The 22,743-nt window shown below is 31.7% G+C and overlaps 1 protein-coding gene across 1 annotated transcript in view; it reads left to right on the top strand.

Annotated features, from left to right (window-relative positions):
* The window catches only part of LOC111048124 (indole-3-acetaldehyde oxidase), a 171,343-nt gene that overhangs the window by 11,961 nt on the left and 136,639 nt on the right, over positions 1-22,743 (top strand). Inside the window, exons 4-6 of the mRNA XM_039420956.1 lie at positions 16,177-16,343; positions 17,608-17,768; positions 19,110-19,269. Of these exons, the coding sequence (XP_039276890.1) occupies positions 16,177-16,343; positions 17,608-17,768; positions 19,110-19,269 (488 nt within the window). The remainder of the gene's footprint in view (positions 1-16,176; positions 16,344-17,607; positions 17,769-19,109; positions 19,270-22,743) is intronic.

The raw sequence follows: 22,743 nt of genomic DNA, 5'->3' as shown, positions 1-22,743 counted from the left end.
ATATAGATTCTTAATCTAACAAAGATTTCATTACGTCAAGTTTTTAATTATACCCTTGCGGAGCATGGGTTACCTGCTAGTATTTAATATAGCCTATTATACTCCATTTCTTTTTATAAATTTTATTCCAAAAAGTGAAATACACAAAAAATTTTATAATGAATAGGCAATCTAGAGTCAGTGCTAATGCACTACACAATTAATTTTTCCTGTGGGCATCACAAATAATAAAAAACTATAATTATTCATATATTAAATAAGAGTAGCCTATATATTATCTAATCAACGCATGAGAAATATTGATAACTGATAGATACATAAGAATGGAAGAACATTTAAAAAAATTGGAAACAGAAAAGAGACTCATAACTTACCGTGAATTTTTAGAAATGTTTCAGTGGCTATTGAGCCACCTTTCTCATTCCAACTAGACTGCCAAGTTATTCTGTATGTTTTATGTTTTAATATAAACTTTCACTCTATGAATAAAAAAATAAACCTCAATACCCTTTTAAATTATTTTGTCACAACATGTTTCGGACATTAATGCCATTTTCAAGTCATTTATACTTAGTCATATTTGTCCTTTTAGCCCAGGGGTGCCCAAAAGGGGGGGGCATGGCGCAATTTGCGCCATCAACATTTTTGTGGGGGGCATGATTTTTTTTATATTTTATGTCAACATTTTGAATCATAGCTTAAAAATAAAGGTATTAAATAGAGATATCCTAATGTAGTTAATTTTAATACTTTTCCCACCTTTATACAATGTTATATCTTGCAAAGTGTAACTCAATATAAAGCATAAAAATCTGGTGTGGCGCACTCACACAACTTTCCTTGCCGTTATGAAAATTGATCACCTGACGCTAGTGTTCCCGCGCATCTCAAGTCTACTATTTAAAGATTTGAGCCAGCTGGTGACAGGGCAATAACGCTGGAGACACACAAGAGGTCTGCTATCTCTTCATAGTGAATGATATAATAGAATCAACAACAATTTGCAATTGAATAATCACATTTTCTCGAATTTAAAGCTTATTTTCAATCTTAGGTGAAAATGTTACTGAACATAAATTGTAGAGATTTTCATGCTCAATCTACTCCAGTTGATTTTTTTTGTTTCAATTGTATCTGAAGCCTGATAATTGGGGATCTATCTGCATTGATGGGGCGGAGCTCCTGAAATTTTTACAGATATGGGACTTGTGGCAGTTGATAGAGCTTATCGATGACTATTTTAGGTATGAATTTGATTAAAATCGTTCCCAGGTAGCACACCTACGTGTTGCCAACGTTGAAATTTGGTTGTTGAGGTCGAATAACCGTTAGTGGTTGAATTTTTCAACGTTTTAAATACAACGTTGTTTTCAACGGTTGATCTCTCGTTGAAAACACGTTGAAAACGAGCTTCCAATTTCACCACTCACAGCGCTACAGTAGTCCTTATACAAAAACGGATCTAGCAAGCAACTCTCGTCATTGACGATCGACGCCATTTCATGTTTGAATTCTCATCACGTTGATGAAAGCTGTGAACTCTTTTAGAAGTGTCTACCCATTCCACTTTGACTTGGTAAGTTTATTTAATTTATAATTTTTATTTAAAAAATGAGATTGTTTGGTGATTTATTGTCTAAACTTGAAAACAAATATTGTGTGTTATTCACACTTGTTTACATTCGAGGTTAGGGTTAGTATATTAATATTTGTTAAATTAGTGGGCTCTAATTTAATATATTAAAAATTAATATAATACAATAAGCTTGGTTCTAAGTATTGTACATGTAGCCTACTACTTAACTTCCAAATTAATTACAATTACTTTGATTTCTACACAAATATTCTCATTATGCTATCTATGTATTGTTTTTGTCACAGGACTGCTTGTGTTGAGAAATTGAATGAAACTTAATAATATAATGAAAAATATAAATTTTTAAAACATAACCCAATTTAACCTGCAAACAATGGAAGTCTGTTGCTAGGGCACTCATAAATAGTCTATGTAGGCTAACATCAAAGTGATTGCTTTTAACAAGCTCAGTAATTAACTCGGTGATCCAAGAAATTGGAAACGGGTGCCTGGAGTTCAGCTCATAAATATTAACATTTTCCAAATATCGTCATTCCATGGTGACAAAATTCAGCTTAAACTTGTTCATTTTAAAATTTAATTTCCAATTAATTTATGAATGTTTACAACTCATATGTCAAGGATATTTTTGATTAATTTCATTGTGATTTTAACTTTTGGTCTAAGTTTACAAAATTTAGTAGGCCAATAAAAAATGGTTAAAATATCGGCATACAACTGTTTTTTTTTCATAAAACTAAGTATGTACCTACAGTAACTATTACCTTTTACTCATAAATCTAAAAAGTAAATTTTTTACCGTTTTTATATAGAGCCTTATTTGTTTAGTTCTATAGGCCTAATGAAAGAAGAGTATTTCAAGTTAAAATTCGTCTATGCTACAAAATTTGGAAACCCAATATTCTTACTTTATTCTTAGTCCATTTGAATGTTTGAACGAATATCTAAAAAAACAGTCATCACCTCGCCTTGTGATTCAAAATATCAATGTGTATAACAAAATATTAGATGTGCACTTGAGAAAAATTTTTGTACTTATCCCTTTATCCTTTTGTCCCTTTCAACCATGCAACACCTGTATCAAATAATAACTCCTACGGTATGTGATGGCAAAATTTCATCTGCCTTCATATTTATAGAATTTCTCATTAAAATTTCTATTACCTTATGTTTCAGATTCTATCAAAAAATCTTGTGGGTCGACTGTGGGCATTAAGACCCAAATTGAAGACGCTATTAAGGATTGGCTAAAATATGAGACAGTCAGAGTATTTTCAGTGGAGAAAAAAAACAATCTAATTTTGTCGGTAATTAAAAATATAAAGGTATAAAATAAAATATTTAAACACATTAATATTTATGTTTATATTTATATTTATTTTACACAAATATTCAATAAAATATCAAAGTATTATGAAATGAAAGTGGAAAGTTATTTTGAAAGTTCCTTTCTATTGAAACACTGTAATAAAATATTTGTTTGTATTGCATAAATCACAAACTATCATCATACCTGAAAACTAAAATGTAGGGGGGTTTATACGATGCCAATTGGCAAGACAATAATATTGTCTTCTGAAATGTACAGCTGGTGTAAAGTATCAATTGAATCTTTCAATTCTAAAACCATCATCTAGGCATGGCTAAATAAAAACTAATTGACAACATTAGCTGACGGTTTAAGAAGACAATTATTATTGTTTTGCCAATTGGCATAGTTTAAACCTGGCATAAATGTCAAGTAAAAATTTAGATGATCTATATTATTTGCTAGAAAGAATTGAGCTATTTTTACTCACCACAGATTAAATTATCATACTAAAAATTCAAGATTTTTAAACAACTGCTGAATTCTTGAAATAATAGTTTTAAATTAGGTATGTTTCTTACAGACATAAAATGTTTTTGAGCTTGGCAGAGCATATTAAATTACCATGGTAATTTGGTTGTAACCATCTCATTTTTTTAAACAAACTTTTATCATACTAATTTTTGTGGATCAAAATTGAAGTAATATGGAAATAAAAATAAAAATAAAAATCTCAATACCCTTTTTGAATAATTTAAATAATGATTAAATAATTCAGAAAGGGTACTAAGATTTTTATTTTTCTTTCTAGTTCTATAAAAAGTAGCCCTATACAGAAAAGAGATGAAGTAATATGGTTTTTATTGTGTGTTTTTAATGTCACCTTACCAATGTACCGCATTGCACGGTAATATTTCTGTTACATGAAATCATATGTAAATAAATGGAAATATGATTTCGTATTTTCATCTCTTTTCAAATGATTTTAGAAATATTACCATAAGGTACCGGTTCAAAAGTATGGCTAATTCAACGTCTGTTGATAGTTGAAAATAATGGTTACCACGATGTTTTTTCAACTATTATTCAACGTTGAAAATAATGTGGAAACGACGGACATTTTTTTGTGTTTTCAACGTTAAGGTATTACGTGTTTCTAACTTTATTTCAACGTTTCTGTGCTACCTGGGAAAGCGAATATTCAACGTCTATTTATAGTTGAAAATAATGGTTGTCACGACGTGCTTTCAACGTCTATTTATAGTTGAAAATAATGGTTGTCACGACGTGCTTTCAACGACTATTTATAGTTGAAAATAATGGTTGTTACAATGTTTTTTCAACTATTATTCAACGTTGAAAATAATGTGAAAACGGCGGACATTTTTTCGTGTTTTCAACGTTGAATTTCAACGTCTTTTCAACGTTAAGGTATTACGTGTTTGTAACGTTATTTCAACGTTTCTGTGCTACCTGGGTTGGAGCAGTTTCCGAGAAAATCACGAAAAACCCTGTTTTTGACAACATTTTCGCCATTTTAGCCGCCATCTTGAAATGCATTTGATCGAAATTGTTTGTGTTGGATCCTTATAGTGAAAGGACCCTAAGTTCCAAATTTCAAGTCATTCCGTCAATTGGGAGATGAGATATCGTGTACACAGATGCACATACACTCATACACACACTGCCGTGCTACCAATTTCTCCTAAATCGGTTGGATAGCATTTTCCACCTATTAACCTAAGGAAAGTTATCGGCTCCAACGTAATAGATTCTTGATAAACTATGAATGGATCTATCGCCTATGAATGAGAAATCCAGTTTTCAGAGCAAACCAACTTATAATCTTCAGAAGAATTTTGGCAATATACAACACAAATCCACAAAGAACAATACCTTACACACTTAAGCATCTAAAATCATTACGAGCTAAATACTTATCCACTTATGTAGTTGAAAAAACAATGGCTATAGGCTTGTAAACACAAGAAATAATTATAGACAAAAATTAGAACACTATAACTGTTCAAAACTCAATTTAAAACATTAAAATTTCAATTAAATAGAAAAATATTCGGAGAGCACAAAACACTTTTCAGTAGCCAGCCACCATTTTTTAGAGAAGAAGGAAGCCTCCTAGTAAAGAGCAAAGACACCTCAAACCAGTGATGACTTCACGACACGTCACCAAAAAATTATAAATTACAAGTTTAGAATTCACATTTTACATTTGTTCTCAATAAAACTTTATTTCGAAACTGTTATTTTAATTTTATATATCCTCTATATGATCTGTTAATTCTGTTAACTCTATTTACAGAGTTTGTTTTTTTGGTGATACCATGGAACAAGCAACACAATTATTTATGATAAATTCTCAGTCAAAAAGTTGTCCGTATATCGATTACTCTGATATTTACTATAAAGTTTTATAGATCTCGAATTGAAGATTCGATTCCAATCGAGAAAAAATTCAATATTACAAATACCCCCCTCTTGACATAAAAAATTTTACTGTTTGAAAATTTAAAGAAAAAAAATTACATTAAAACAAATGGAAATTGTTGAAATTAAATTCGAGAACAGTAACAATTTTTTCTATAAAAACATTACATGTCATCCTATAATATTGAAAATTATTATAAAAATTCATCAATAGCATTTGTTATATGTTTCCAAACAATATTTCAAAGTATAGAATATCAAAATTACTTTTGATTTAGCTTTATAATTTAAAGGAAAATATATCAACAGAAAGTTTAATATATAAAGAATAGTTTTTGAAATTGCACATAAATTTAATAGATAGAAAAATTCAATTTTTTATTGCATAAAAGAAATGTAGTATGTTGAATAAAAAAAATTATTATTTTTATTTTTTTTAAATGAATTGATGAATTTTGTTACATTTAATTTTCACATCAAATTTCAATAAATCAAAAAATGTTCATTTCTTTCACTATTGACGCGGTTGATTTTATCGATGCGAATTTTGGAAAACAGTCTGTTAAGGCACTCAGTATGATTTTCAGTTAAGTGTGACTCCAGTGTGATGACATCAGTGTTGGGCTGATCCGAATACTCGTAGTGTTTGGCTGATCTGGATGCACGTAGTGTTGGGCTGATACTTGTAGTCGACTGATGCATATCAAACTCGATACAGGTGACATCTCAGTTAGCATTGCCTCATGCTTGTAGTAGACGGCTGCATACCAACTCGATACAGAGGCACGTAAATTTTGTATCATATTTGTAATTATACAATGTACATTTCAGGCTTGAAATGACAATGTAATTTGTTTTTTGGAAAAGAGATAGACGCTGCATACAGGATTAACTTAGGTGAGGATTAATTTAGGTAAGGTTTGGTTTTTTGATATTTTCAGCTTTGAAGGTTTAGAGTTCTGCATACAGGAATAATTTAGAAGAGGATTTTTTTTTGAATCAATTCTTTCATGATACTGTGACTGTTATTCTGAATTCAAAGTTGCGAACGTGAACATGGATGTCAATTACCTCCAGGTAATGTGGTAGTGTTGAAGTTTGAGTTACATGGTCAGCAATAAGCGTTGGCATTGTCATTGGCGTATGCTTTGGTGTCGGCATTGGCGTTGGCATTGTCGTAGGCATTGGCATCAACATTGGCGCAGGCATCGGCGTAGACATCAACGTAGATATTGGCATTGGCATCAGCACAGGCATCGGCGCAGGCATTGGCATAGACATCGGTGTAGTTATTGGTGTAGATATTGGTGTAGATATTGGCGTTGACATTGACATCAGAGCAGATATTGGCGTTGATATTGGCATAGGCATCAGTGTAGATAGTGGCGTAGTTATTGGTGTAGATATTGGTGTAGATATTGGCGTAGATATTGGCGTTGACATTGACATCAGAGCAGATATTGGCGTTGATATTGGCATAGGCATCAGTGTAGATATTGGCGTAGTTATTGGTGTAGATATTGGCGTTGGTATTGGCGTTGACATTGACATCAGAGCAGATATTGGCGTTGATATTGACATAGGCATCAGTGTAGATATTGGCGTAGTTATTGGTGTAGATATTGGTGTAGATATTGGCGTTGGTATTGGTGTAGGCATCAGCGTAGATATTGGTGTAGATATTCAATTGATGAGTTACACTAGTTCGAAAATCACCCAAATGTTCTTAACACTCTTCATGGCGTTCACTTGTTGCTGATTTCGAGATTCACGTGATAATTATTTCAATGTTAATGTCCATGCTGTACCTGTTATCTTAAAATGCTTATAAACTAAAAAGAAAATTTTGATTAGGCTACCAATACAATCTAATACACATGAAAATTATTTCTAAGTATATAATCAATATAAAAATGAAATTTGTTAACATCTTATTATACAGTCAGCAATACATAAATTGTGAAATTTGGAGACATCAATTACAAAATTTTAATAGAAAAAATAATTTAATTTCCATTTATTCACTGTTCAAATATTTTATAAAAAGCAAATTATTCAATATTATTAATCATCGTTTGTTGGATACTATAGTTTATTTCGACTTTTCAATGTTCTAAACACAAACTACATTTCATGACAAAACTTTACTATCAATCATTAAACAAGAAATCATTCAAAACATCAATAATATTTTGCTTCAAAGGCAATCAATATTCATAAGTAATCATCTGTATCTATGGCAATCAACATTGTAATATTACATTTTTTCTCACATTGGAATCGAATCTTCAATTCGAGATCTATGAAACTTTATAGTAAATATCAGAGTCATCAATAGACGGACAAACTTTTCGACGGAGAATTTATTATCATAAATGATTGTTGCATTGTTCCATGGTGTCACCGAGGCTGGGTTGACAGAATTAAAAAGATAAATGGTTTAGTTAAATAGAGATGATATATAAAATTGAAAATAATAGTTTCAAAATAAAGTTTTATTGAGAACAAATATAAAATGTGAATTCTAAACTTGTAAGTTATAATTTTGTTGTTGACGTGTCATGAAGTCATCACTGATTTTGAGGTGTGGTTTTTGTCTGACGACAAAGCTTTCTTGTAGCTTTGCTTCCTCTCTAGAAACATGGCTGGCTGTTGTGTGTTGCAATTTGGTGCTCTCTAAATAATTGTCTGTTTAAGTGAATTTATTAATGTTTTAAATTGAGTTTTAAACAGTTTATAGTGTTCTATTTTGTCCGTATATTGCTATTTGTGTATACAAGCCAATAGCCACTGTTTTTCAACTACAATTTGGATAAGTACTTTAGCTCGTAGTAACTCTAAATGATTAGGCTTATAAGATATAATTCTTTGTCTATTTGTATAATTTTTTGCAAAAATTCATCTGAAGATTATAAGTTCATTTGCTCTGAAAACTGGATTTCTCATTCATAGGCGATAGATCCATTCATAGTTTATCAAGAATCTATTACATTGGAGCCGACAACTATCCTTAGGTTAATAGGTGTTAAATGCTATCCAGCCGATTAAGGAAAAATTGGTAGCACGGCAACATTATTAATCATTATTTTGCATCTATGGCAATCAACATAAGTAATCAACACAAAAAAATATTATCTCATTACTGCCTCTCTAAGTCATAACCTCTGTTATTCCTTCTTTAGGCAATAATGGGTTTCCATCTCAAAAAACAATCACATACCAGCAAAATTCTAATCAACAAACCCCACTAAAAATTCTACATACACTCCAGCATCCATTTCAAATGATAATCAATCATATCAAAATTTATAGAACAGACAGTTTTTTAAAATTTAGAAAAAGACATCAATTACAAAAACTTTAGTGAAATTTTAACCTTTAACTCATTTCAATTAATAATATGACAAGACGTTTTTATTTAATGGAAAAATTATTATTCAAGTTAACTTTCATTAATACATCTCATATATATGGTGACACAATTCATTAATACTTTCAAATTTTGAAGTTTTATTATTATAACAAAAGAATTTATACATAAGATTAAATTTCAGCATGTTCTAAATTGAACCATTTATTTTTTAAATAATTTCAGAATTTGAAAACTGTATAATAAGTACAAACATTTCAAGATTACAATACAAAGACGATCAAGATGGATAATGGGTAAATAAGTTCCCTAAAAAATACAAATAAGAGAAAAAGAAAAAATTGAGTAAATAAATTTCCTAAATAATACAAAGAAGAGAAAGATTAATTAGAGCCTATCCTACATGTCAGTTCTAAACTTTCATAAGGAAGTATATTTAATAAAAATATACTGAAAATGAGAAAATGAGACATAATTTGCTCTGAAAAACCTAATTACCTAATATGATACTTGACAAAAAAAAAATAGACATAATTAAAATATGTAATACATGATGAAAAATATACCGCAAGCAAACATTATTTATACTAAAATGGATAGATTTTAGAAAAGTTAAGTTTTATCAACAATTTAAAGATTAGGAAAATAAGCTACTATTTTAACTTCTAATATTATTTCAGAAAAAATACAAATTCAAATGACTATGGACAAGATTGGTTAAGATATGCATCATAGAAGAAATTTACTGAACATTACACAAAGACAGGAAAGAATCGAAATTTGAAAAGATTAAGGGCCAAGAAAAATAGGCTACAGGAAAGAAAAAATACACAATTATGGACTCTTACCATACACTGCGAAGCGATTATGCTATTCTGAATCCCGGCATAACACAGGATTCCTAATCATAACATAGTGCTGGGGAATACTCTTTCATCATGTGATTCACAGTCATCATCTTGTAAATAAGCAACTTGAAACAACCTTTGAATACTAACACATCAATGGTGACTTTGTGCTTTGTTTTCTTCAAGAACATGATTTTATTCATGGGTTCATTTGTTTCAACAAAGCCATTTTGCTTACAAAAGTTAGTCATGTTTACTAAATAATGCTTTGCATACACTTTTTCAATTTTCAGTTGAAAGTTGAATTCATCAACATTCACTTTATTTACTGTTTTCCTAACTTTCAATTTGGCAATACTACTTTCTTCACTGTTGACTTTCAATAAAGACAACTCCCTACCTACTACATTACTCAATTCTACTATCTCACTAGGATTTACTTTTTCAATAACAGTAACTAGGCCTACATTATCTGAAACTTGAAATAATTGATCTTGTATCTCAACACTACTATCATCCTGCTTCAATTTGCTTTCATCTTCAGGATTATCTATCAATGTTTCATGTGTATCTTTTAATAGAAGGTTTATACTAACCTGCTCTAGTCTAATGCTAGCAAATTCTTGCTTCATCTCATCAAACCTAGCACTTTGATCTTGTTTCAAATTATCAATCTTAGCATTTTGCTCATCAATCTTAGCATTTTGCTCATCAAACCTAGCATTTTGCTCATCAAACTTTTGTGTTAGGAACGCTATAAGATTCAGATCATTTTTAATGTTTGCCATTTTGTAATATGCACTGATATCTATTCATTAAAACTTGACCACTCCAGAACTGACCTCCCATTCAGCAGTATACCATTCATAACCTATCAAGACATCTATCCTATCAATATTTTTTTATAACCAGGGATTTCATGGTGTACCATTTGGGACATATTTATTTTGTAATTCAGTCCCACCACAGGGGTAACATTTGCTGTGCTACCAATTTCTCCTAAATAGGTTGGATAGCATTTTCCACCTATTAACCTAAGGAAAGTTATCGGCTCCAACGTAATAGATTCTTGATAAACTATGAATGGATCTATCGCCTATGAATGAGAAATCCAGTTTTCAGAGCAAACCAACTTATAATCTTCAGATGAAATTTTGGCAAAACACAGAAATATACAAAGAACAATAACTTACAAGCCTAATTATTTCAGAGTTATTACGAACTAAAATACTTATCTAGTTTACAGTTGAAACACAGTGGCTATTGGCTTTACTACACTAATAGCTAATTATGCACAAAAATTTATATAAAACTCAATTTAAAACATTAATAAACGAAAATGATTTAGAGCAAAACTCCACGACAATACTTGTAGCCAGCCATTTTTTAGAAGAAGGGAAGAACAGGAAAAAGACATAAGTTGCAAGTCACGAAGACAACGCCTCCAACATTACAGACACGTCACCACAAAATTATAATTTACAAGCTTAGAATTCACATTCTACATCTGTTCTCAATAAAACTTTATTTTGAAAATGTTATTTTAAATTTTTATATATATATATATTCTATTTAAATAAACCATTTAACTAGTAATTTGTTAACCCTGCCTCGGTGACACCATGGAACAATGCAACAAACATTTACGATAATAAATTCTCCGTCAAAAAATTTGTCCGTCTATTGATAACTCTGACATTTACTATAAAGTTCCATAGATCTCGAATTGAAGATTCGATTCAAATGTGAGAAGAAAAATGTAATATTACAACATTAATTGTAGAGATTTTCATGCTCAATCTACTCCACTTGATTTTTTTTGTTTCAATTGTATCTGAAGCCTGATAATTGGGAATCTATCTGCATTGATGGGGCGGAGCTCCTGAAATTTTTACAGATATGAGACTTGTGGCAGTTGATAGAGCTTATCGATGACTATTTTAGGTATGAATTTGATCAAAATCGTTGGAGCCGTTTCCGAGAAAATCACGAAAAACCCTGTTTTTGACAACATTTTCGCCATTATAGCCGCCATCTTGAATTGCATTTGATCGAAATTGTTCGTGTCGGATCCTTACAGTGAAAGGACCTCAAGTTCCAAATTTCAAGTCATTCCGTCAATTGGGAGATGAGATATCGTGTACACAGACGCACATACACTCATACACACACACACACACACACACACACACACACACACACACACACACACACACACACACACACACACATACAGACCAATACCCAAAAACCAGTTTTTTGGACTCAGGGGACCTTGAAACGTATAGAAGTTTAGAAATTGGGGTACCTTAATTTTTTTCGGAAAGCAATACTTTCCTTACCTATGGTAATAGGGCAAGGAAAGTAAAAAAATACAATAATTAATAATATTTTGTATGCAGGGATCTTAGTAATTTTAAGCCTATGAGTTTGAAGGTAAATCTTTGACAAAAATAAATTATAACTTCATCATCCACTATTCTTCTGATTTCCTTGCTTAATTTTAATTTTTAATGGTCCTGTGTTGAGTTTCCTTGCTGTTGCAGCCTAATTTTCTTAAAAGCACAATGAATAGTTAAATTTTAATGTACATTCCAATCTAATAATTATTTTAATTTCGAAGGCGTTTCATGATGATATTAATGTCTCTGAAATGGGAATGCAATTATAAACAACATCGCAAACTCTAGTGAATTTGACAGAAGAAAAACTTCTCTTGTCAAAAATTTGTGAAAAATATCAAATGAAGCCAATTCAAATCTTTCAAATTTACACCCTATTTACCACACATTAATCAAGTAATTATTGTAATGCTTCATTACTTTTTTCTGTTTTGTATAAAATAGTCCAGTCAAATGGTCGGTTTTCAGGAAACAGCCCGAAAGAGTTTTTCGCGACGGTTCTATATGTATTTTGGGGCGCTGAATTCTAATTTGAAATTTGCTGACACGCCAGAGGGCAGCTTCACCTCCAAAACTCCACAAAAACCCCAAAATTTCGGACTATTTCAAGTTTTTCATTTAATCTTGAGAACCTTTAACTTTTCGAGAAAAAGCATTCTCTAAAATATTAAAGATAATAAAATTTCCAATAAATTGAGTGGTCGCGCAGGACTCTACGATTTTTGATTCCGGAGCTAAGAGTTTTCAAAAAATGGGTACATTTTTAAGGGGTTTTAAAAATTATATGCAAACCTACCACTTCTACCCTATACAACTACGATCTTTTTCTAGTAATGATAGAAAGTCACACATCATGTGAATTAAAAATATTAATTCTGAACAGAATTCCTTAGGTACCTTTTTTTGAATTTAGTGGTGGTGGGAGGGGAATACACCCAAAAATAGAAAATCACGTCCTACAGACAGAATTCAAATTCTCATTATAATACCTTTTCATATGGCATTCCTAACAAAAAAGAAACATTTCGGCTGAAATCACCTTACGAGGGTTATGTTCTATGAGAATCACTTGTTAGATTTCAGTATTTCCTAGTGGGGGGCACACATAAGGATACGTCCAGGATCAAAACTTTAATCACTTATAACTTTTGACTGAATGATCTCCTCGTACTACAGCTCGTTCATATCAGCTCATCAAGGCGGTTGAAAATCATGTATCATATCACTAAAATTTGTTAAGAAAATGAAAAATTCCTCCTTTAGTTTATTTTAGCCCATATTTCAATGCATAGAAAAATGACCGATTTCTATATTCAAATACTGTGTGTCTCGGTAACTCGAAATGATACTTGGTCTTGATTTGAAGAAAAGAATCTCCTCTTTTACGTGAGGTGAATGATTTTTGTAAAAATATAATCGTGAAGTAAGATACGTTTGTTTCAAAAAATCAAGAAATTTGCGATATTTTTCTCATTTTCACAGTCTCGACAGTTTTTCGATATAAACAGTAATGCAAGATCAATTTAAGGCAACTCAGCTTATAAAGCATGACATTTTCTCTCAATTAAGACCAATCGCAAGTTTCTATCTTGTATTGTACTCATTTTAGAGACTCTTTAATAACAGTAGAATCGCAAGAAAAATGAGAAAATAAAGATCATCATTCAATTGGCTGTAACTTTTGAACTGTATTGAAAACAGAAGTATAATTCATGGGAGTGAAAAGAGGAGAAAATTCATCACAACCTCGACTACTTTTTGGATTTTTTTATCTAAAGTGTTCCACAAGATACGCAAAGTTGCATATGCGAGACTGTGAAAATGGGGGAAATATCACAAATTTCTCGCACATTTAAAGTTGTGTATCTTGTGGAACACTTCAGATAAAAAATCCAAAAAGTAGTCCTGCGCGACTACTCAATTCATTGGAAATTTTATTATCTTTAATATTGTATAGAGAATGCTCTTTCTCGAAAAATTCAAGGTTCTCGAGATAAAATGGAAAACTTAAAAAAATTACAAAATTTTGGGGGCTGAAATCGCCCTCTGGCGTGTCAGCAAATTTCAGATTAGAATACAGCCCCCCAAAATACATATAGAACCATCGAAAAAATTCTTTCGGGGCTGTTTCCTGAAAAACGACCATTTGACTGGACTATAAGTTGTTATCCTATTATATTAAGCGAGCAATTTCTGTATATCTGTTTATATTTCTCTATTTTTGTATCTGGTTATCTGGCTATCTGGTTATCTTGTTATATGGTTCAACGCGTACCCGTACTGGCAAAACTCACCAAGTCAAAAACGTTTTGCCTGACTACCAAACAGCAAATATTGCTCACCATTTCCTAAAATTTAGGGAATAAAATAATAATGTTATCACTATCCATTAATAATTAGTTTGTGGGAAGCAAAACTCACGAAATATGTTTCGTGAATTATTATGCTTGATGAAGCTCTGTATTCATGAGGATGAAAACTCATTAAAGATGGTTAGTGAAAATTGCTAGACGATTCCTTGAAAACTAAAGGACTTTGGTGAATTTTGCCAGACAAGAAAAGTGTGTCTAGCAGCTTAGTGAGATCTAATAAAGTGGAAAAATAGAAATAGTAATAAAAGATATGACTTGGTGAGTTCTGCCTACTCAAAGAACTACATTTTTTAAGCCTATCGAAATACATTACTGAAAATGAGCATTTTTGTAGTTAGTGAGTTTTGCCAGAACGGGGACGAACGGATCTCGGAAACGGCTCTAACGATTTTCACGAAATTCGGAATATAGTAGGTTTATGATATCAAAATTCGATTGCACTAGGTCTCATCCCTGAGAAAACTCCTGTAATGTTAAAAAGTAAATACTACCAACAACACAACATCAGTGACAACCTGTTCCAATTTATGATAAATATCGGGGCACCGAGCTCCGCTCTGGATTACCTACAAAAGCATATAAAAATTATTACGAAAGAAGAAATTATAATAAATATTCATACAGAAAGGTTCTATCTAATCACATTGGATTGAGACTGATTCGCAGAGGGATGCAAAAATTTCTCTCACAAAAGCATGTTAAATTTTAATCCTGATTAATTTCACGTGAACCAAATCACAGAACACCATCTCAAGAAGATAGCTTATCTGATTGGTTCTACGGGAATTAATCAGGATTAAAATTTAACCGGCTTTTGTACTACTGCCACTAAGTACCTGATTGAATTAGGTACAAAAGTTCAACAGCTGAGTCATAATTTTGTCTCAGTCCCACACACATGCACTCGCTCACTCACTTCCATCATCAACAGACGACGAAATTATCAACTGTTTTTCCAAGGATGAATAAATTCTTTTAATGTCCTTCAGCGAGTTTCCCCAAGGATGAGACCTAGTGCAGTCGAATTTTTATATTATAAACCTACTATGCTCGGTATTTCGTGAGAATCGTTAGAGCCGTTTCCGAGATCCGGTGAAATACAAACATTTAAACATCTAAACAGAAATTGCTCGTTTAATAGTATAGGATTTAGAATACCTAAACTTGCCGACTTTATATATTGTATGAATGAAATCGTTCCAAATTTGTATCAATGTGTTACCAAATTTGCTATGCAATATTCTTTTGCAATAAAAGAATATCAATGATATTATTATTCAAATTTTTATAAGTAACCTTAACATTTAAAAAGCAAAGCCTCCCTTACTTACCTATATTTTAATATCCTATTAAAATATTTGTCATGTAGTTTTTCCTGATATGATGTTGTACTTTTTAGCCCTCTCGAACAAGAACGGGTGCACTGCTAGTCTCAAAAATAATATCAAAAAGATACTTTATTTCTATTTTAAAAGAGATAATAAACGATGGTATATATTTTTACAATATATTATGAAAACAGAAAGAATTCCTCACAAGACCAAAGGTAAATAATGTCCTTTGGAAGATTAGAATGTAAGATGTGAATTTTATTGTCATACACTGACTAATGTTAAAAACTAAAGGGTTGGGAATTGGGGTACTTTGGGGGGGGGGGCATGCGCCATTGCCCTTGGGGGGGCTGGGCACCCTGTTTTAGTCCACTCTTATTTTACTATTTATGAATTGGTGAAAAGTGATTTTATTAGATCTGCTACAAACAATATTAGTAATATCTCTGTTGTTGGTTTTCAAACTATATTTTAATATATTCGTTTTTTTTAATTTCGACAGTATCTGCCCTACCTGGCAATACAACACTGAACCATTTCATTCGCGCGCATGCACAGTTGATGGGCACGAAGTACATGTGCCAGGAGGGAGGCTGTGGCGCATGCGTGGTGTCTGTCACCGCCTATGACGTCATTGCAAAAAAACAAAAAATATTTGCTGTCAATTCGGTGAGTGCAAGTGCACTGGTTGTGAATGGGAAATGCGGTGATATTACTCATGAGTACAGTACCTAACTATATTACCCATTATAGTTAGTTACTGTACTCATAAGGAATATGCTGTACGCCTTTCTAGTCAGGATTGGTTGCATGAGGAGCATTTATGCTAATCATATGGAATTATGACAGTTTAAAGTGAATCTCAATATAGAAGAAGCCTAGAAAGAATCAAGAGATAATGGAAAAAGGGAAAACTTTGGATGTCTATTTTAATGTAGGGCGACATAGTATATTCTGTGATAAGTTACTCTAAACTTTTATTATTTATGTCATGGTGATATCATTTTCTAGAGTGTCTATTCAAAATATTATGGGTTCAAGTCGTATTATGTATCATGGTAAAAATATTTGACCAGAATTCATCAAAGATATGATTCACCATCAAGTAACAAGCCCGCGATGTCAAGACTATGGAAAATAATTGATTAGGCCTACTATTATTTATATAGACAATCAAATATCTATGATCATTTATATGGTTTATATTATTAAGATCATACTGTGTTATGGGGCCTCAAATTGTGGAATGTATAATTTGATTTTGACAAGGATGAATGAGAACATGATTGTTTCTATAATAAAAATTAATTTCATGAATAACTTCAAATCTGTTTGAGAGTTTTAAGTAGGCCTAAATATCATTATAAGTCTATACTCTCAAATTTTTCTTTCCATTGCAAAATGCTTGTTTCAAATAATTAAATCACGACAATCTTTTTTTTATGATTGAAAGCTATTAGCTTCTACTTACGTTTGTGGCGCGCTTTCGGACGCTATGGGCTCTTTTTCAACACTCAACGCTCCACAAACGTAAGTAGAAGATAATAGCTTTTAATCATAAAAATCAGATTGCTATGTCGTAATTTAAGTATTCAGTAGTCATAAACCTATAATGTTTCTTTGAATCTTCTCTATTATTGATTCTAGATTAACAATGTTGTTTCAACGATATTTATTCAACATATTTTATCAGTACCGTAATTCAAGAGTTTCCATAGTACTTTTAAAACTTACATTGATACTTTTTCTCTTGAAAATACGAAGAATTTTCTATTCTTGATATATTCAAAATTTTATTTGTGACAATAATATTCGTCATAATTCTGATGCTCAATAATTTAAATAGTCCATGCACTGTTGTATATTTCCATGGTTCTTTCACACAATTTTCAAACAAAAGCAATTGAATTATTGTATTCTGAATTATTTGAAGTGTCTGGTGCCAGTGTACAAATGCCATGGCTGGTCCATAAAGACAGTGGAAGGAGTGGGCAGTGCCAGAAACGGATATCACGATATTCAAGCGAGGCTGGCATCGAATAATGGCACTCAATGCGGCTACTGCAGCCCTGGCTTCGTCATGAGCATGTACAGGTACGGTAATTGCAATCACTTACCTGTGGTTCGGAGTCCACCAAACACCGCCTACCTTAATTCATGTTGTGGAATCATATAGTGTTACAGCCTACTCAAAATGCCATACACTGGTAGAGTCCCTACAGTCAACAGAAAGTTCTGCAAGGTGCAAGTAGCTAAAGCGAATAAAAATTGTCCCTAGGAAAAATGTAAATTTCCTCTCAAATTTTGGTAATCTCCTTTTTTCTCTTAAGTAATCTTGTGATATGATTATTTAGACCCAATGTTTTTCTCAATATTAGGCTAGGCTAGTTCATGTGAAATTAATTATTTTACACTTTGTCTTTAGAATTGATCAATAGGCAAAACTAGGTAGGTAGTAAAAAAATAGAAATTGCTACTACAATAGTTATTTATGTGATAAACATAATATCACGTTGAAACACTTGATTTTTTATTATATTATTTGTGTGTATTTTTATAAATGGAGTATGGTTGTCACAGAAATATATTTGAGAAAAGTATAATCTAAGTTTTAGAAGGATATACATAAAAAATTCTATTAACTAGTCACTAGGACTAACCATTAATTTTTTTCTCTTATTTCTTATCCTAAAATATTAATTTTTATTACTAAAATCTTTCAGTGAAGACTACAGTTCCAATCTATAATTTCACTACTTCAAATTCTTTCACTATACATGATTGATTATTTTATCAAGATGTGTGAATATAAAATGTGTTATTATTAATTATAGTAAAAATAGGCCTACATATAGACAAAATTTGAAAATCTGGTCTATATATATGTGATTGCCTCGTTTTAGGTACTATTGGCATTCATAAAATGTAACATTTTTCAGTGTTTTAATCATTTAATCAATGATTTCGAATTCAAATATATTTTCCAAAAACATATTACACGAATATGAAATACAATATACAACATATTTTGGAATCCTTCTACTAAACTATGCATCTGTGTGTAGGGGGCAACTCAGAAGCTATTTTGGTGCAATTTATTATTATGATTATTATTATTTCAACAATTTATTCCATTTTTCACAATAATCTTATGCATTTCTCATCAACGGCACGCAAAGACAAAATATGGAATAATAATAATTATGAATATACAATAATAATATAAGTGTTATGTTATAAACACTATTGTTTTTGTTCAAATAAATGAATAGATAAATAATATTTGAAAATGAAATGAATTGTGAATTCATTTGGTGGTAATATTATTCTCAGATAGGCCTATCTTCTTTGAAAAACATGCATATCAGTCGATCAAGTTCACTATCTGCTGTCTGCAATAATATTAAATGAAATTATTTTTTTTTCTTTTGACAGCCTGATGCAAGAGAAACATGATCTGTCAATGGAGGAAATTGAGAACTCGTTTGGTGGCAATGTTTGTCGTTGCACCGGCTACAGACCAATTCTTGATACTTTCAAGTCGTTTGCCAAAGATGCTCCCAACTCACTCATTGATAAATGCATTGACATTGAGGTAAATAAACTGAATATAGTAAGGTCCACGATATAATGGCAGTATTTGATTGATATTTGCTAGCCTTTTCTGTCATTCGATAAATCAGATAGCTCTATTCTTTTCAAGCTCAGCAACGTTGCCAGAATGTTTTTGAACAATCCTATTATATAATTAACAAAATATTTAATCTCAATTATGGAGACTTACTATTTAATCATTGAAATAGTAATTTTCTTGACGAATAAAATAAAATTCATTGTTTTCAACAAGAATGAACAGTTTAATTTTACACAGTGGTGCTATTTCACCAATCTGTTTGAGGGGGGCGGCAAACACCAGGGGGAATTGGGGGGGGGGGTATTATATACTTCCTAAGGAAAGGGGGTCTAGGTTTTCCTCATTGCATGCTAAATATTACATTTAAATATATATGTAAGCATATTTGCTTCATTTCTCCTATTTCAAGTTGAAAAAAAATAATTCATTATTAACAAGTAGTTTATTAGGTATGGTTATTTATCATAAAGATATACAGAGCGGCCCAAAAGTATAGATAAATACAGTTGTACAGAGCTGGTGAGAGTAATGGAAACAGCTTGACTTTTCTTCTACAATGATAATTTGACAGTAGATTTGATTGGAAATCAAACTACTAATTGTTAATTTATTGAAAATTGACTTGATATGTACAAAGATTGTAAACTACATGTGTCTATATTTAGAACAATTAAAATAAGATTTAAGCAATATTTGAAGAACATACTTTTTTCTATTGACCTTTCAAATAAGTAAGTTTCTCTGGTGCACTTTGTACTATGTTTCTTTAGTTTTTTAATTAGTGATTAATTGAAGTTAGTCGTAAGTCTTAGAAAATATCAAATAACAAACTATTTTTTCCTCCACCTACTGTCTAAAGTGCTTAATATACTCTCTGGAACATAATACTACAGTGTTACGTTTTCGCTCTAGAGAAGAAAAAAACGGAAAAACTCCCTAGGGCGTAAAAGTATCTCCATTTAAATAATAATAATAATAATGAATCATTTTATTTGTTTCGACAATTATTGCCATACAAATGAGTTGAGTCATTTACACATGAATATAGATAATTTTTTGTATGTATAAATATTTTTTTACATCAATATTATAACATGATAAACCAATCATAATGCCACCAACCAAGTACAGAAAAGTAAGAATGACTAATAACAGAGATTGAAAACATGAATACCTCTATACATCTAACCTATAATATCTTAAGGCTGGCAGTGACTGATAACTATCGTAATTATCATGCTTATCTATCGGTGGTCGACACCATATTTTCTCTCTTGATAAGTGCTTTCACAGTATACTGATATACCTGTTTGATTTTCTCATCATTAAATTTAGATAACAGTACCATCAATTTGTCTACATTTTGAACTACATTATTTACATAAGGTAAAATATACTGCAATCTAATATTTTCATATTCCGGACAAATCAATAGAAAATGTATTAACGATTCGAAATCTAAATCACAGGCAGGGCAAATTTTCTCTCCGTCAAGCTGATATCTCAGACCGTTTATGTGTAAGAATGTACTCGTGTTTGATACTCTGTACTGTGTCATACAACGAATCATTTTAATTGGCAGATCATACGTTAGTTGTTCTCCTAGTTGATATTCGGGATTAAACAATTTATAAAAAGGAGAACTTCGCGAATTCTGAGCCAAGTATCTATCCTCATCCATTATTTTCATTACATATCTTTCAAGAATTCTCTCTCTACTATTATATAGTTCAATAGCATCAAATTCAATATCGTTCCTTAAATTTTGAAACTCCAACAAATCCATCTCTCTCTGAACAATAGATAACCAATTAGAACTGAAGTTGGTTTTCAACAGTAGGCGATAATAAATGAAAGGGTATCTGGACTCTGGCATGTTTGCAATTCTTATCAGCCAAGATAGACATCTTTTGAGGATATGAAATTTGAGCCTTGGTCTATTCGCCTCCAATCTAACACACCAACTCGGCGTCGTACGCACCAGCAAGAGCAAGCGCTTCAAAAAGAACAACTGAACAGCTTCCACAGCTTGCTCACAACCGAAACCCCACACTTCACACCCGTACAAACTCGATGGTATGATAACCATATCTAATAATTTCATTTTCCCCTCCCATTTCTCAGACCTCACCTTGGATAAAATGTTGACAGCCAATATTGATTCAATTTAACCTCTATTAATTGAGCGTTTGCACATCTCTGTATATTTACCTGAGGATTGGAATATTACTCCTAAATAATTATAATTTTTACAAATTTCTATTTTTTCCTCACCAATCACGAAATCTCTATGGCTATTGCTCAATCGACCCTTATGGAATTGCAAAACTTTGGTCTTAGCTGCATTGACCTTGAGTCCTATTTCTAAGCTGTACTGATAAAGACATTTGAGCTTATTTCTCACATCAGAAATGCTATCCGCCAAGATGACTATGTCGTCTGCATATTGTAACATTAGTACATCGTTGTCTCTATCAATGTGTAATCCATGCATTCCTTTATCTCTAAAGTAAGTTTCTATTGCCGATGTGTACAGAGCGAAGAGAAGTGGGCTGGCCGGGTCACCCTGCAAAACGCCTCTTGTCAGTGGGATAGGTTCGGATTGTAAACCATGCAACCTGTTCTCGATTACCAGTGAGAAGTTCGAGTACATATATTGAAAAACGCTAACTACTCTCCTACTTAATCCGAGTTCTCTCATTTTCTGAAATAGCCTGTTATGCGGGATAGAATCGAACGCAGACTCATAATCAATAAAAATTGCATACATCTTTCTCTTTTTTACTTCCATAAAATATTTGACTACTGAGTCTAGAACGAAAATATTATCTAAGCATGACCTATTTTTCCGAAATCCCGATTGACTTTCCACCATGATCCCACTCTGATCTGCCCAAATTGCTAATCTTTCTGTTAATATTCCAGTAAAAATTTTTAGAATACAATTCGCAATAGATAAGCCTCGGAAATTCCTAGGATCTTTTTACAGCCTTTCTTATGCAATAGGAATATTTTCAGCTTTGCCCAATTCAAAGGAATTTTCCCAGTCTCCATGATCAAGTTGAACAGGCTTACTAACAGGTGTTTTCCTTCAGGTGCCAAATATTTGAAAAATTCATAGGAAATCCCATCTAAACCTGGAGCACTCCCATTTTTCAATCTCTTCAATTTTCTTTCTAACTCAATCATTTCTATCGGTCTATCGAGAAAAGGATGCTTGACGTCGAAGAATATGCACTCAATAGTTCTTTTTTCAGGTCTGTATTTATTTTTAAAAAAAGATGTCTATTCTTCCAAAGCTATAGAATAATTATCGATTGATTTATTGCCCTTTACTAGACGAACTGCTCGCCAAAATTCTTTAGCATTTGATGAATTCTGAAATTTATTTTGTAAGTTATCGTTGAACTGCTTTTTCTTCTCTTTCATTTTATT

Source organism: Nilaparvata lugens, chromosome 2 (genome assembly GCF_014356525.2).
Source record: "Nilaparvata lugens isolate BPH chromosome 2, ASM1435652v1, whole genome shotgun sequence".
Classification (NCBI taxonomy): domain Eukaryota; kingdom Metazoa; phylum Arthropoda; class Insecta; order Hemiptera; family Delphacidae; genus Nilaparvata; species Nilaparvata lugens.
Note: the sequence above shows the minus strand (reverse complement) of the source record. Positions and strands in the feature narration are given on the sequence as shown.